This window comes from Condylostylus longicornis, unplaced genomic scaffold (assembly GCF_029603195.1).
Source record: "Condylostylus longicornis isolate FDR11 unplaced genomic scaffold, ASM2960319v2 ptg000027l, whole genome shotgun sequence".
Classification (NCBI taxonomy): domain Eukaryota; kingdom Metazoa; phylum Arthropoda; class Insecta; order Diptera; family Dolichopodidae; genus Condylostylus; species Condylostylus longicornis.
The window spans coordinates 2,840,992-2,856,034 of record NW_026577996.1 but is presented as its reverse complement, the minus strand read 5'-3'; the positions used below and the strand labels follow the sequence as shown (position 1 = coordinate 2,856,034).

At 24.7% G+C, this 15,043-nt stretch overlaps 1 protein-coding gene across 4 annotated transcripts; it reads right to left on the bottom strand.

Moving 5' to 3' along the window:
• Positions 1-736: 736 nt before the first annotated feature.
• LOC129607553 (calcium-transporting ATPase sarcoplasmic/endoplasmic reticulum type) lies at positions 737-14,303 on the bottom strand. Of its 4 annotated transcripts, none has more exons than XM_055518603.1 (10): positions 14,125-14,303; positions 8,246-8,386; positions 8,111-8,128; positions 7,599-7,681; positions 5,247-7,418; positions 5,074-5,189; positions 4,751-4,987; positions 4,570-4,687; positions 4,326-4,443; positions 737-996 (listed from the first exon to the last, which is right to left on the bottom strand). In XM_055518603.1, exons 2-10 carry the CDS (start codon positions 8,361-8,363, stop codon positions 965-967), a joined length of 3,012 nt encoding a protein of 1,003 aa, XP_055374578.1. In that variant the 5' UTR covers positions 8,364-8,386; positions 14,125-14,303; the 3' UTR covers positions 737-964. The 4 variants fall into 4 exon arrangements, with proteins under 4 accessions (XP_055374578.1, XP_055374579.1, XP_055374576.1 ...); XM_055518604.1 differs by lacking the exon at positions 737-996 and adding an exon at positions 1,514-1,709; XM_055518601.1 differs by lacking the exon at positions 737-996 and having other exon boundaries at positions 4,089-4,443.
• Between the last annotated feature and the right edge of the window lie 740 nt (positions 14,304-15,043).

Genomic DNA, 15,043 nt, shown 5'->3' with positions numbered 1-15,043 from the left:
AAATATTAACTCCTCTTATTTTTCGAATACCCTTTCAATACATAATAATAAAGAGCAACTTCGTCATTGTTAGTATAATCCACATTTTAGAGAGAGCCTATCATTCATTTTTTAATGTTACATGAAATGTCAAAAGTAGTTGCCATTTTGCGTTGCAATTTTTTACGGAAAACAAAATGAATCATTCTCTAAATTTTTCTTTGATGGAAAGTAATTTTTGCCTTTCACTCATTTTTCCTTTCATTAATTTTTTTTGGGAGAATGATGACAGAGGCCAATGAGAGATGACTCTTCTAGTTTTGAAATATAGGTACGGTATGAATGAAACTCGATATCAACTACAATATTATGTAGTTATTAATCAGAGGATCAGTCGTTAACGGTATTGAAGATTTTAATGCAACAAATTTTTCTAATGAATATTTTTATTGATTTTAAAAATAAAATAAAAAAAATATTTAATAAATAATTTTATTTTCTATTTGAATTAATTTATTTCTTAAACATTGCTTTTTTTTTTTGGTTTATAAAGTAAAATATTTTCCTTTTTTCATTGCTTATCAAATTTAGGTAGGTAAATTTATTTTTTTTTCTGAATATGTTCAGTGGTTCCAAACAATTCGATTGTATTTTTGTTTTTTTTTTGTTATCAAAAACGACTTCTTAAATCATAAAAATATAATTGAAAAAGAAAAAAAAAATAATCAGACATAAAAAAAAAATAAAAAAAAAAATGTATATGCAAGTTTTCTTTTTATTCGGATAAACCTAAAATAATTTAAAATTGAAACGTATATAACATTTAATTACATTTTTTAAAATTTTTATTAATTTGTTCTTTTAAAATATATATTTAATGAATTAAACTTAACAAAGAATTTTATTTATCGTTGATAAGAATCAATAGTAAAAACTAATACTCTTACAGCTTTCTGATGAGAAGTTACAAGGAAGCTTGGCGATTTTACTTCCACTTATCAACCACAACATCGGGTACTATAAAATATATTTATTATATATGATTTATTATGTATATATATACATTAATGTATATAAAATATACATATATATATGTATGTATATAATTTTAATTTAAAATTATGATTTTTTTTTGTTTGAAGTATTTTTATGGTTAAATTTCATTTAAAAAACAAAAAAAAATTTCATTTTCAAATGATAGTTAAGCTTTAAATTGATTTTATTTCAATTTTTTTCTTTTTTTTCAAAGGAATATAAAATAAAATGGGTAAAGCAATTAAAAAACTTTTAATTGTAAATCATATTGTGATCAAAGTAATAATTATAATAATAATAAAAATAATAATAATAATCGTCAATCAACAACAATTATTAATTATATTATTAATATTATTATTGTTTTTTTTTAATTTACAAATAAAAATAATATTAAATTATATATAAAAAAAAAAAAACGCTACATTATTAATTTAAAAAGGTGGTGTTTGGAAATTAAAATTATTAGGCTTAAAAAAAATTAATAAATAAATACGGGTTTTGTAAGTAATTGTAAAATATGTATGTATTTCGCCAATGAATTCATTCCAGCTATTATTTTTTAATAGGATGCCTTTTTTTATTTTTTAATTATGATCATTTTAATTATATCATTGTATAAATTCATGGAACTGGGGTCTTCTGCTGTTTAATATATGGATGTTGGTATGCATCTTAATGGAAATTGGGGTTTACTGTTGTATATAATAAAATAAAAATGATTAGTAAGAATTATAATAAAATTTTTATATTTATTTTTAAATTCTAAGATATGCAGGTACTTACTTTTTGTATAAATTTTTTTTTTTTTGAAAAACAAACATGCAAACATTGTTAAATTCAATTTTTGAAAACATCAATTAATATTTTTTATACTTAACTCAAACATTTAGTACATACATTAATATTTAAAAACGAATAACACATGTTATCGCAGCGTTAATATTATATGTTATGTAATTTATACAAGAGAATTAGTATATAATTGGTTGGGAAATATGTAATGTTGAAAAAGTCAGTTTTTTTATTTTACATAATTGAATATGGAATGTACAAGATTCTGATTAATTTTAAACTATTTTTATTTTGGATTCTTTAAATCGCATTTAGTGGATTCATTCAATAAAAAGACATTTAGTATCAACTTGTATTTATTATCAAATTCAAAGAATGTTTTTTATGTATTCCTCTCGATATTTCACTCTACTTTTAAAAATTTTAACATATTTATATTCAGCAAAAATGAAAAAAATCCAAATGAAAAAAAAAAAACAATTTTATTGAATTCGGATTTGAGAATGACTAAAAAATTTAACACAAAAAATGAGACATTGAAGAAGAAATAAAAATGCAACAAACTTAATTTTAGTCATTCGAGTTATTCATAAATTAATTACAATTAATTTAAATTAAATGAAGTTATGATTAATAATCTAGCTGAAGTTATGTTTAATATTCTAATAATAGATTATTTAAAGGCCGCCTTTATCAAGTTTTTCAAAATTGATTTAGAAAAGTTACAACTTTTTTTTTAGCCAGGGAATAGCTGTTTAAAATAAATTTAACAAGCTAAATGTACTCAATTTAGTAAGACACATACTTTGTCTATGTTGTTAAGAAGAGCTTTCGAAACGTAAAAGTGGTTTTGAATCGAAAAAATTGAGAAATTCGGCAAATAGTTATAGAATTGTTTAAACTTTTATTGGGCTCTTGTATTGAAAATAATTGGACTTTCGTTGGTTTACTTTGCAAGTATGTAATATAAGAGTTTTAATAATTTTTAAAAATTTATATTGTACCGAAAATTAAGACATTCCATTTGTACGAGATCATTTCAGCTCACTTAATTGTCAATAGCAGTTATTTTTAGATTAATATTCAATTTTAAAGCATCTATTTTTAATAATTATTATAAATTTCGGTCCTTTATGATTATTGAAAATAATGCTCTTTTCATTTCTTCAGATTCTAAAATTATTTCCAAAAAATAAGCATCTCGGGCATGCTTATTTTTACAAAAAAAAAAAACAAGTAGAAAAAAAATTTTCCACAACATTTTATACATGATGCATTTAGTTAATTAGTAGGATACTTTATGAAATATGCCAAATTTTATTTTAATTTTATTTGAAATAAATGTCAAAATTCGGTTTTATATACAAACATTCATTTTTGATCAAAATATTTAATAAAAATAAATTTAAAACTAGTTTAAAAAAAACTAGTAACTAGTAAGTTAAAACTAAAATTTCATAATCAAATAATTTTTTTTTTCTTTGTTTTTTATTTTCCAAATTAACGAACATTTTTTTAAAAGTAAGTTTCAGAAACTATTTAAATGCATACACACAATTTTTATATAGATGGTACATACAAAAGAATTACCTATAATACGATAGTTAAAAAATGAACATATACGATAATAATATTAGAAATAAGAAATGATAAAATACATTCATTAAAATATTAAAAAACTTAAAACAGTAAAGTAACAACGTAAAATATGTCTTTGTATTTACTATTCTTATATTAATTTCGAGTTTAAAATTTATTTTTTCAGTTTTAACTTACAAATTCGAAGTTTATTTAATACGTTCGTACTATATGCAAGATGTATATTAATTAATATATTTAAGATCATTTAAGATATTTACAAAAAAAAAAAATAAATATTGTTAAATCTTATTTGAAGAACTCATAACTTTTTTCAATTTGGGAAATGTTTATAAATGCTAAAAACTAGGAAAATTTAAATACGTATTTAATGTTTAATATTTTTGTAAAAGTTTTAATATGTTATTTAAAAAGTATTAAGTATATTAGTAAAAAATCTGTATCAAATAATTGTATCAAATGCAATTTTAAAAAAAGCGGGCTTGTAATAAAGATTGTTCAACTTTAAAAAAATATGCTCTTATCACTTTATTAAATTAATAAGTACATTTTAAAGCCAAATCAAATATAAACAATACATGTTATATTTCGCTTTGTTCTTATTTAATTTACTTGGCTTTCATTTTTTAAATTAGTTAGAATTTTGGTTAATTCTTTAGTAATTTTTTCCACACTTGGTATAAAAACAACTTTTGCAAAAACAATTTATTATTTTTTTAAAGTAATTTAAATAATTCACTATACATAATATAATTGTTTACTTATAAAACAATTTGCTTTCGTAAAAATCTTTTTTAACATAAAAAGGAAGGGAATTCTAAAAACAAAAATAATTTAAAGCAATTGTAAATACAGGCATCCAAAAAACACTGCCCACATCAATACAATTCCATGAACAGAATAAATAGCATTCTCACCATCAGCAATTTTTCTTGCAGTGAATTTCAATGATTCATCAAGTAAAACAACAGGAATTGAAAACTTCATAACAGTAATCCATTCATCTGTACCCAAGGGTGTAACTTGAAATACGGTCTGAAATTAGAAGTTAATTATAATTTAAAATTGTGTTAATAAAAGTTTGATTAATTTGTTTAACAGCAGATAGTTTTATATTATTTAGAAAAAAACAAACGAATTTTATTTTAAAAAATTACTTACTGCGAGAACTTCAACATGAAGTATAACAAAATGTAATCCAAATGAAAGAGCCATAGACCCTACAAGCCACATGTTGGACCATGGAGGCATTGTTACAAGCGATTGATTTTCTGATAAACTGTATTAAACAAATATTTAGATAAAAAATTATTTCAAAAAGTTGTAAAAGAAGTTCAAAGACCTGTTCATGGCATTTAACATTTCAATTGTGACAAGTACTGAAAGAGCCATTGTCATTGGATGAGGGTCGTTGAAAATCTTGCAATCCATTCCTTTAAATTCTTCTCCTCCACCAAGACAAGCCAAGTGATGTGTCAAATGCCAGTAGCTCATTTGTGGACCATCATCAGCATACATAAACCACCAAGCAGCAGCTCCAACAGTGGCAGCACCTACATAACCGCCAATAGCCAAATATCTATTGCAATGAGAAATTTTTTTTATGTCAAAAACGAAGTTTAATATAAAACACTGATAACATTAAAAAAAATAAATCTAATATACCTGAAGAACAACCATCCTGAAATTAAACCTTCATCAGCTTTACGTGGGGGTTTGCTCATAATGTCTAAATCGGGTGGATTGAAACCTAAGGCTGTAGCTGGTAAACCATCTGTTACCTAATTAAAGAATTACAGTAAATACGAAGCATATATTACAATATATAAAAAACATACAAGGTTAACCCACAACAATTGAACAGGAATTAAAGCTTCGGGTAAGCCAAGGGCAGCTGTCAAGAAAATAGAAACTACTTCACCAATATTTGATGAGATTAAATAACGGATAAATTGTTTCATATTATTGTAAATAGCACGACCTTCTTCAACAGCAGATACAATGGATGAGAAATTATCATCAGCTAAAACCATTTCAGCGGCTGATTTGGCTACAGCTGTACCAGAACCCATAGCAATACCAATTTCGGCTTTTTTAAGAGCAGGAGCATCATTTACACCATCACCAGTCATAGCAGAAATTTCATTCATACTTTGTAAATATTCAACAATTTTGGATTTGTGAGCTGGCTCTACACGTGAAAATAGGCGAGCTCTGGCGCAGGCAGCTTTTTGTTCTGCTGGGGATAAATCGTCAAATTCACGTCCAGAATATGATTTTCCAGTTGTATCTTCTTCTTCTGTGAATACACCAATACGTCTGCAAATAGCTTCAGCGGTAGCCTTATTATCACCAGTAATGACAATGACACGAATACCAGCGGCACGACATCTGACAATTGAATCAAAAACTTCTTTACGTGGAGGATCTAACATACCAACAACACCAACAAATGTTAAGTTAACTTCATATTGGTAGAATTTGGTTGAGTCTCCCAAATCCATATCACTAGGACTCATTGGATTATCACCAGTAGCCAATGCCAAACAACGCAATGTATCGCGTCCTGTACCGTATTGTCTAGTAAGATCTAAGATTCTTGATTTAAGAGTTGAGGTTAATGGTACTTTGGAAGTTCCAACGCGAGCATGTGTACAACGTTCTAAAACACCTTCTGGTGCACCTTTGCAGAAAAGTTTTGGTCCAGTTCCAAGACGAGATTGTTTTAATGGAACACAATATGATGACATAGATTTACGATCACGTGAGAATTCAAGTGTAAAATCTTTTTTCCATTTAGTTTCAATTTCTTGACGGACGACAATGGCAGCAGAACGACGATCTAAACCGCTTTTGTTAACATTGAAAGGATTAAGTTTTTCAGCTAAAACAATTAATGCTGTTTCTGTGGCTTCACCAACTTTTTCAAAAGCTTGTTTGAATTCGTTGAAATCAATAGCTGAGTCGTTGCACATTACGCAAATTGTGGCGATTTCTTGTAATGTATCGAATTCAGAGGCCTTAACACGTGAGCCATTCAAAAATAGATCTCCCAAAGGTTCGTAGGTTGAGCCAGTAAGTTCAAATTCTAAGAAGCTACTATCATTGCCTTCAACTTTGTCAAAAACGAACATTCTGGATACTGACATTTGATTTGTTGTTAATGTACCAGTCTTATCAGAGCAAATAACGGAAGTACAACCTAAAGTTTCTACAGAGGGCAGTGAACGTACAATAGCATTTTTCTTGGCCATACGACGTGTACCCAAAGCCAGACAAGTGGTAATAACAGCTGGAAGACCTTCTGGAATAGCAGCGACAGCTAAAGCTACAGCAATTTTGAAGTAATAAATAGCTCCTTTGATCCATGAGCCACCATGAGCTGGATCATTGAAATGTCCAATATTGATAGCCCATACAGCAACGCAAATAACTGAAATTACTTTTGATAATTGTTCACCAAATTCATCTAATTTTTGTTGCAATGGGGTTTTAATTTCTTCGGTTTCTGACATTTCTGTACGGATTTTACCAATAGCTGTGTTAAGACCAGTTCCAATTACAACACCTCTAGCTTTACCGGCAGCAACATTTGTACCAGAGAATAATATATTTTTTTTATCTTGATTTACAGCTCTTGGATCTGGAACGGGGTCTGTATGTTTAATAACTGAAACTGATTCACCAGTTAAAATAGATTGATCGATTCTAAGGGTTGTTGAGAAGATCTTTGTAATTCTTATATCAGCTGGAATTTTATCACCAACTGATACTTCAACAAGATCACCAGGTACAATTTCTCGTGCTCGAACCTTTTGAACACCAGCTTTGTCTTGTCTCACAACTTTACCCATTTCAGGTTCATATTCCTTTAAAGCTTCGATAGCGGATTCTGCATTTCTTTCTTGCCACACACCTACTACTGCATTTGCTATTAAAATAAGTAAAATAACTAATGGTTCCACGAATGCTGTGAATGTGTCTTCGTGCTCTTCAAACAGAGCTAATACCTTAAGAAATAATGAAAAAAAAAATATTTAATTAGCGTTATTTTTTTGTTTTAATAATTAAAAAAAGTCATATTTTTTTTTGAAACGACTAACACTAAACCAATTTTTAACGGTGTAATTAAAATATATTAAAGGCCTAATGTTAGCCGTGGCTATAGTGACGTCTCCAATTTTACTTACAAATGAAATAATTGCAGCTAACAGCAAAATTTTTACAAGCAAATCATCAAATTGTTCTAAAACTAATTGCCAAATGGTTTTTCCTATAAATAATGAGAGAATTTTAAGACAAATATTTGAGTTTTAATCATTTCAAAAACTTATAGTATCTATTTATAACAGTCCCACTTAATTCAAAAAAATTATTTTCACTAACTAACTTTAATCACGCATTAATTTTTTTTTTCGTTAGGAACAAAGATTTATAACTTTTATTTTAAATTGTAAGCAAGAATTTTTTATGAATTTTGTTTTTTGATTTGTTATTTTAGATGGATATTCAGGAGTCGAACGTGAAATTTGATTCTTTTATTTAAAAAAAAAAAATTTTTTTATCATAAATGAAAAATAAAAGCTATTGAAAATAAAACGTTCTGTATTAGGCAGCGTGGTTAAGCTTTTTGCACTAAAGTGAACTGATTGATTTTACAATTTTTCTACGAAAATTTCTGAAAAAATTTTAATTTACTTACCCTCTTCCGTAGGAAGTTCTGCAAACAAAAAAATAAAAATATTAAACTTTGAAATAAATTAACAATTTTATAAAAAAACAAAATTTTATAAAATAACAATTTTATTGTTATTCCTATATAAAAAAAAAAACTTACCATTTGGGCCATATTTAGCTTGATATTTTTTAATTTGTTCTGTCGATAAGCCACGCTCAAAATCTGTTCCAAAGAAGTTTAAAGCTTCATCGACGGTTTTCATATGACCGTCCTCCATTTTGATTTATTCTATGTTTCTACCTGAAAAATAAATTAAAATTTTTTTTAAGTTGATATGGATTTCATTTTTTAAATATATATACATATATATTGACAAAAGATAATTAACGTTTCACGAGCATAAGAAACAGTTTGTTAGGTTTGTGAGTGTTTAATATTTTTCGTTACTTTCATTAACTTTCATCATTGTACATAACAGTTAACATAAAATGAGAAATATACATAATGTATATAACATATTATTCAACTTTATTCGAATTTCACTAAATTTTTTAAATATAAAGCATTTTAACTTTAACATTTTATTTTAAAACAAATACAGACAATTGATCAAAAATCAATTTCAAAAGAACAAAAGTTCACACATACAAGTTTTACCCGTTATTAAATTTCAATGTTTGTTAAAAAAAGGAATTACAATTGCGTAAAAAATGTAGGAATTTAGAAGCATAGGTGGGTAGGTAATTGTTGAAAATTTTATAAATTTTTCTGATATTCTAAGAGCAATATTTTAGGTTTCAGTTGTTTTACAAAATTTTTACCCTCCCGAGTTCAAAAAATTAACTGCAAAATTAATTGCAAAATCGTTTAAAAACACAACTACACATCCATTTTTTCTAGGAAAAAAATTAATCAAATCGATTGTAGAAAATTGAATTCAGTTTTTTTTTGTTAGAAATGATGTTTTAAGACAAAGGTAAATTAAATCGGTATTTTTCAGACAAACATTTTTGCTGACATTACAAGGTATCATCTACATGTTATATAGTATTTATTTATCCCAAGGAAAATAACGGATTTTTGGTTATTAGATTATTTCAGATAAAAAAAATACCAAATTCTTATAGGAAAGCTCATGTAAAATGACTTTAGATATGCACAATATCTACTGTGTGTAATTTACATAGTACCTATGTATACTTTTCATTTTAAAATAAAATTAATAAATTATGAATAAAACAAATTTTCCAACTTTTCAATATTTTCATGTTAATATAATATGTATGTATATATTCTTCATAGAAGTCCAATAATTTTCTTTTGCTTAAAAAATTTAAATTTAATATGTAAACTTGAACTAACCTAGATTTTAGTTAATTAAGTTGATTGAATATTAAAAATATTTTTAAGTTTTTGTACATATGATTTTTGCTAATCAAAATTGGTAAAACGTATAAAGAGAATAATCTGTAAAACTCAAACAAAAGACCGGGAAGTAATTTATGACGTGGTTTTATTTGCGAAAATCTGGACTTGTAAACCCGAAGTTGAATTAAATACTATACACACACTACTTTCTTTTACATTTTTTATATCTTTTGTGTTTTTTATTTCAGCATCAGCATATTCAAAATTTCTTAATTATTTGCTTATATAGATTTCAACTATATTTTTTTATATTTTTTTATGTATCTGACGCTTTAATACAAACTACGTACAATTGCGAAAACTTGCTCTATTTAAAAAAATTCTATATTATGTTAATGTTAAATAGTTTACAGTGTATTGTATGTATAAGATGCCTTTTCCCAATTTGATTTATGGTTTTTCTTCAGATATAAATTTAACCAAAACCATTAAACCAAAAGAAAAATTGTAAAAATATTTTACTCGTGCAACGCAATTTTTGCATAAAATTTAAAGCTGAACTAAAAATTAAAATGAATTTGCGTTTTTTTTACCTGTTAGGTGGTGGACACGTGTCTTAAAATTTAATAGTTTTAGATAAATTTACGAAAAAATTAGTATATTTAATTTGTCAAGATTTAAAAAAAAAAATAGATGGGATATTTCTTTAAAATTAAGTACCTAAGTATATAAATTAAATATAAATAACACTATATACTATGTATTATGTTATCCCTTGGATGATAAATTTTTCTAATAAACTGAACAATGACATGACCATGACAGTAGAATTTTGACATAATAGGTTATCATTTGAACAGCAGGGATATGACAAAATAAGTGCTTTTTTTTATAGTACTGAAAATAAAATGTACTAAAATGTAATTTGTTTGCATCTCGTATATGTGCATCTCCATTCCTTACAAAACAACCTGAATTTAATCTGAATAAAATAATTACATTAATATTTTGATGTAAAATATATTTCAGTTTTAGAGGATTGTTTATTAAAATGTTATGAGTCAAGTAGAGTTTTATAAATTAAAATAATTACAAATCGCAATGATTTGACAGATAATTTTTCAATTTCATTTACTTTTAAAAAAAACATAAAATTCGAAATGTCAAATTATTCTCTTTCTGACATTAAAATTAAAAAAAAAATGTTAGTTATGGAACAGCATTCATAATTGCCGATAAGTAATACATACAATTTTAACTCATAAACCATAACTTTAAATGACTTAAGTAGCTCTTCCATTTCAAGATACAAATTTATATTTACACGATCGATCATTTACACGTATCTTGCAATGCAATATGTTGCAAGTATGTTTTTCCTTCTCATGTAGGAATCTGGCTTTAACATTTAGACGAATTATTTTCCCTAGTTTTATTATTAAATTTCTTACGTTCGTTTCGTTTCATAAATTTGATTATCAACTCAAAATGCTAATAATGGAACATTACTTTTGATAGGTTTGGTATCAAGCAATATATTATTGCATATTGTATGGATTTATTTAGAAAGATTGTAGCACACCATAATTACCAGTATATGCACATATGAGTGAATATGTAGTCTAAACGAGCTTACATATATTCATAAGCTACCATAACCAAATATTAAAAGACATTTTGAATAAGCCGTGCTTTTTTTTTATTGCAATGGCATCACACTTTGGACCATCCTCCAAAAAAGTGAATGTAGTTTATGCTTTTTAAAAAGTTTTTTTTTTTATGATTTTTTTGCATACGAATGTATGTACGTTCTATTATTCAAGTAAAATATCATTGATCCTCGTGTTATTGAAAAGTTAGTCTCGTTGCTTGTTATGATGTTAGGACAATTACATTCATATGTACTTAGGTATTTATCTTCAAATAAACTTATGCATATTTATGTATAATTCTCAAAAAAAAAATTAATGTATTACATAATAATATTGAAAAATTTTTCTCTTCAAAAAAAGCTACAATCATACATACTTATGTGTACATTCCTATAAGACCCCGTGAAAATTTTTAAAAATATACATACATACATACAATATACGCTATGTATGTACGCAATATTTTTGTAGGTACCTATGAATGTTTGCATTTTCAGGGTAGTATAATTTTAAATTTTTAATAATAATAATTTTTTTTATTAAATAAATCCTTCAAAATATTTTTGAGGGCATTTTTATATTGTATGTTTGCAAATACTTTATCATATAAGCGATCCGCTCTATGCGAATATACTATCTACATAGGTATGGATATGTATGTAAGTACATAAATAGCTTGAATAATGATCATTTTTTTTTATAATTTTTATTTCATATTGGCAAGTGTCCATTTTATCTCAAGGAACCATTGTTATCATAGAACAAAATTAAATTAACCGTTATATGTATATATACACATGCATACAAACGTATTAAATGAGTATTGTATTCTGTATAAGTATGAGTGTATATCTGAGCTATAGCTAAAGGCTCTTTATCTCTTAAAATTTATAAGTGTAGCACCGTATTGTTATGTATGTATGTACAACCATAAACATATAATTGTACTTATATGCGACAAGGAAAATAAAATATTTAAGCTCGTAAATTATTGTTAAAATAGAGTTAATTAAAATAAATTGTGTATTATTAATTAATTATATTATAGCTTAGTGCTTATTTAATTTTATTTCACATACATATATAATATATAGATATTATGCATACTGATATGCATGTATTAATGTATGTCCATTGTGTGTGCTAAAATTTGTACAAGGATAGTTAGATATTTATGTATATGTTTATTATAAAATTATATTTACAGGTATATACAAAATACATATGAACATTCTAAAGTTAAAATTAAATTTTAGCGAGACAATAAATATATAGATGGTTGTATGTACATACATAATATATATGAATGTGTGTACATACATAATTTATTATAAAACTATACATACATTCCTCTATAGATTGGCACATGTAAATATGCATATATTAATATTATGTATATAAAGCGTATAAGAGAAGACATCTGTAAATGTGTTCGGGTTGTGAACGAATGGCTCTAGGTAAAAATGTTAAATAATTCAGGTACCCATACGTAATAAGTATGGTTATATATACATACATATCTACATAAATTTAAATAGATAATTATTTATTATAGTGCCTATACATAAAGAAAATTATTTGAAGATGTGTGCATATAACGGAAAATAAAATAGCTATAATCTATATAAATGATTTTAAATAGTTTTAAATATGGTATAGGTAATATAAAAATAAATAGAAAAAGAAGAAAAGAAAAAAAATTGGCATAATTTAACAATAAGTTTTATGTAACATAAATTATATGGAACGATCAGTCACTCTTTTCATGTATTTTATATACATACATATACATAATATATAAATGAATATATACATTAAATAAAGAATTTTTTATTTTAATAATATATTTTGTTGCATATTTTATAAAAAAATTATTGTATTTATAAATAAATTTTATAATATTTTTGAAATTTCAAAATATGTGAATGTATATAAACATTTCTTTTTTGTATACATATAGAGACAATTAAACGACAAGATAGACAGACACCTAGTAGTTATAAAATGCGATCCATATAATAGTACGAACCACAAATACATATGTAATTATTCTTCATGCATTTAAATACAAAAAATTATACAGAGTGGTATTAATAGTTTCTTTGCAGACTTATAAAATCTCACCGTAATGCTCCTGTCTATAATTAGAAAAAGTTTTTGTTTTGCTTTTAATATCTTCTATATGAGAAATGAAAAGTTATATTTTTGGAAACAGAACTTTTTTGTTTTGTTCATAGTCAATTTTACTTATATATTATAAATTAAATGTTTTTAAAATATATATGGATATATTTGTATATATAAGTTGAAAAAAAATATTTTATATTATATGTATATATATGTATATATAAATTAATAACTATGTGAATATACACAAATATAATAATAAAATATATAATATATATAAAATTTATGAAAATATATTAAAAATATAAATATAATGTGTATGTATATGTAATTATATATATATATATATATATAAATTTTAAGAATTACGCAACAATTTTATTATCTTTTGTTTTTTTTTTCAATATAATGTAGTTACTAATTATTTTTGCAAAATTTTAAACGAATTTTTATAAATTTTTGCAATCAATATAGATTATACTATTTATAAATGACATTTGCAAGAAATAATTTTTATATAATTATTTTTTTTAATAATTATACACTAATGAAGCTTTTGTTTTTCTTTTATGTTATTAATTTCTTTAATTTCGGCAATTAATTAATTTTGTATATTATACATATATATTATAGTAAAATACTGAGGATTTCTTAAAGGTATTCACTTTTTAATTTATATAAAAGGTTTTTTTGTTTGATTTAGAAATAGAAATGTCGCACTTTACAAAAAAAAAATTATATTATAAAACACATTAAAAATTTATACTTTATTATGATAATGTTTTTTTTTTAATTTTTTTTATTATTTTAATTCTATATTCTTTATTTATTTATTTTTTTTTTCGAAAATTTTATTAAATAAATTTATAATGATAGAAAAACGCAACTTACAAATGATATTTGAAAAGTTAATTATTTTTTTTTTTCTGTACTATAATAATTTAAAAAATTTAATTAAAAACTGGTTATGTAAGTACAGGCTTGTAGCCTAGCCGAAAAAAAACTAAAATAGAGCTAGGCTAACAATCGCTCTATTGAAAAGATCGAGATCGACTGATCATAAGAAATGAAATAGTTTGCGAGTGTATCTAGTATACCGATAAATAACGAGCTGAAAAAAAAAGTTTGGCTGTTGCCCAGATGTTATACCGATTACCCGGGAAAAATATACTTTTAGAACAACATCAACGAAGAAAATTTGAAATAAGCATCGTAGCACTTTTGGCATTTAAATAGCATTATCTGTAACAATAAATAGTTTGACTTGGAATAATTACAGGTATTGATCCCAGGGCACATACAGAATGAATAATAAACATAAGAAAAAAAAAACATGCATAACAAAACAGCAACAACAAAAAAGAATATATAAAACAAAAATTAATAAAAAACAGATGTTTGCGTAAAACAAAACAAAAAAAAAAAAGAATTAAGACAAAAAATAGCGTTAATAACGGTATTACAATTACTTATTAATTGATTAAAAAAGTTATAGTTATCTTTAAAATAATAAAAATAATGATAACAATAATAATGCAATATTTAATTCTAATGATATTTTGTGTTACAACATTTACAAAATATTTGAAATACACACATACAATGTACACAGTTATTTAACAGACGTGTGTCGCCGTATTTACGGAAAGAATTTGCATAATCCTTTATTTTTACTGGGCTGTGATCTACTTTATATATGTATATATAGATTCAATGGCAGCTTATTGTGTATATCAAAAAAAAAACATGTAAATTTTTTTGCCCAATTTTAAAAATTAGCGCACTAGTAAAATATTTGAGTAGAATTTGA

Excerpts from the sequence above, each read along its gene's own strand:
- LOC129607553 (XM_055518601.1), bottom strand. The coding sequence starts at position 8,363 with ATGGAGGACGGTCATATGAAAACCGTCGATGAAGCTTTAAACTTCTTT. Across the intron at positions 4,688-4,750 it reads ATGTTAAATGCCATGAACAG|TTTATCAGAAAATCAATCGC; the intron begins GTCTTTGAACTT and ends TGTTTAATACAG. Across the intron at positions 4,444-4,569 it reads TTCATGTTGAAGTTCTCGCA|ACCGTATTTCAAGTTACACC; the intron begins GTAAGTAATTTT and ends TTCTAATTTCAG.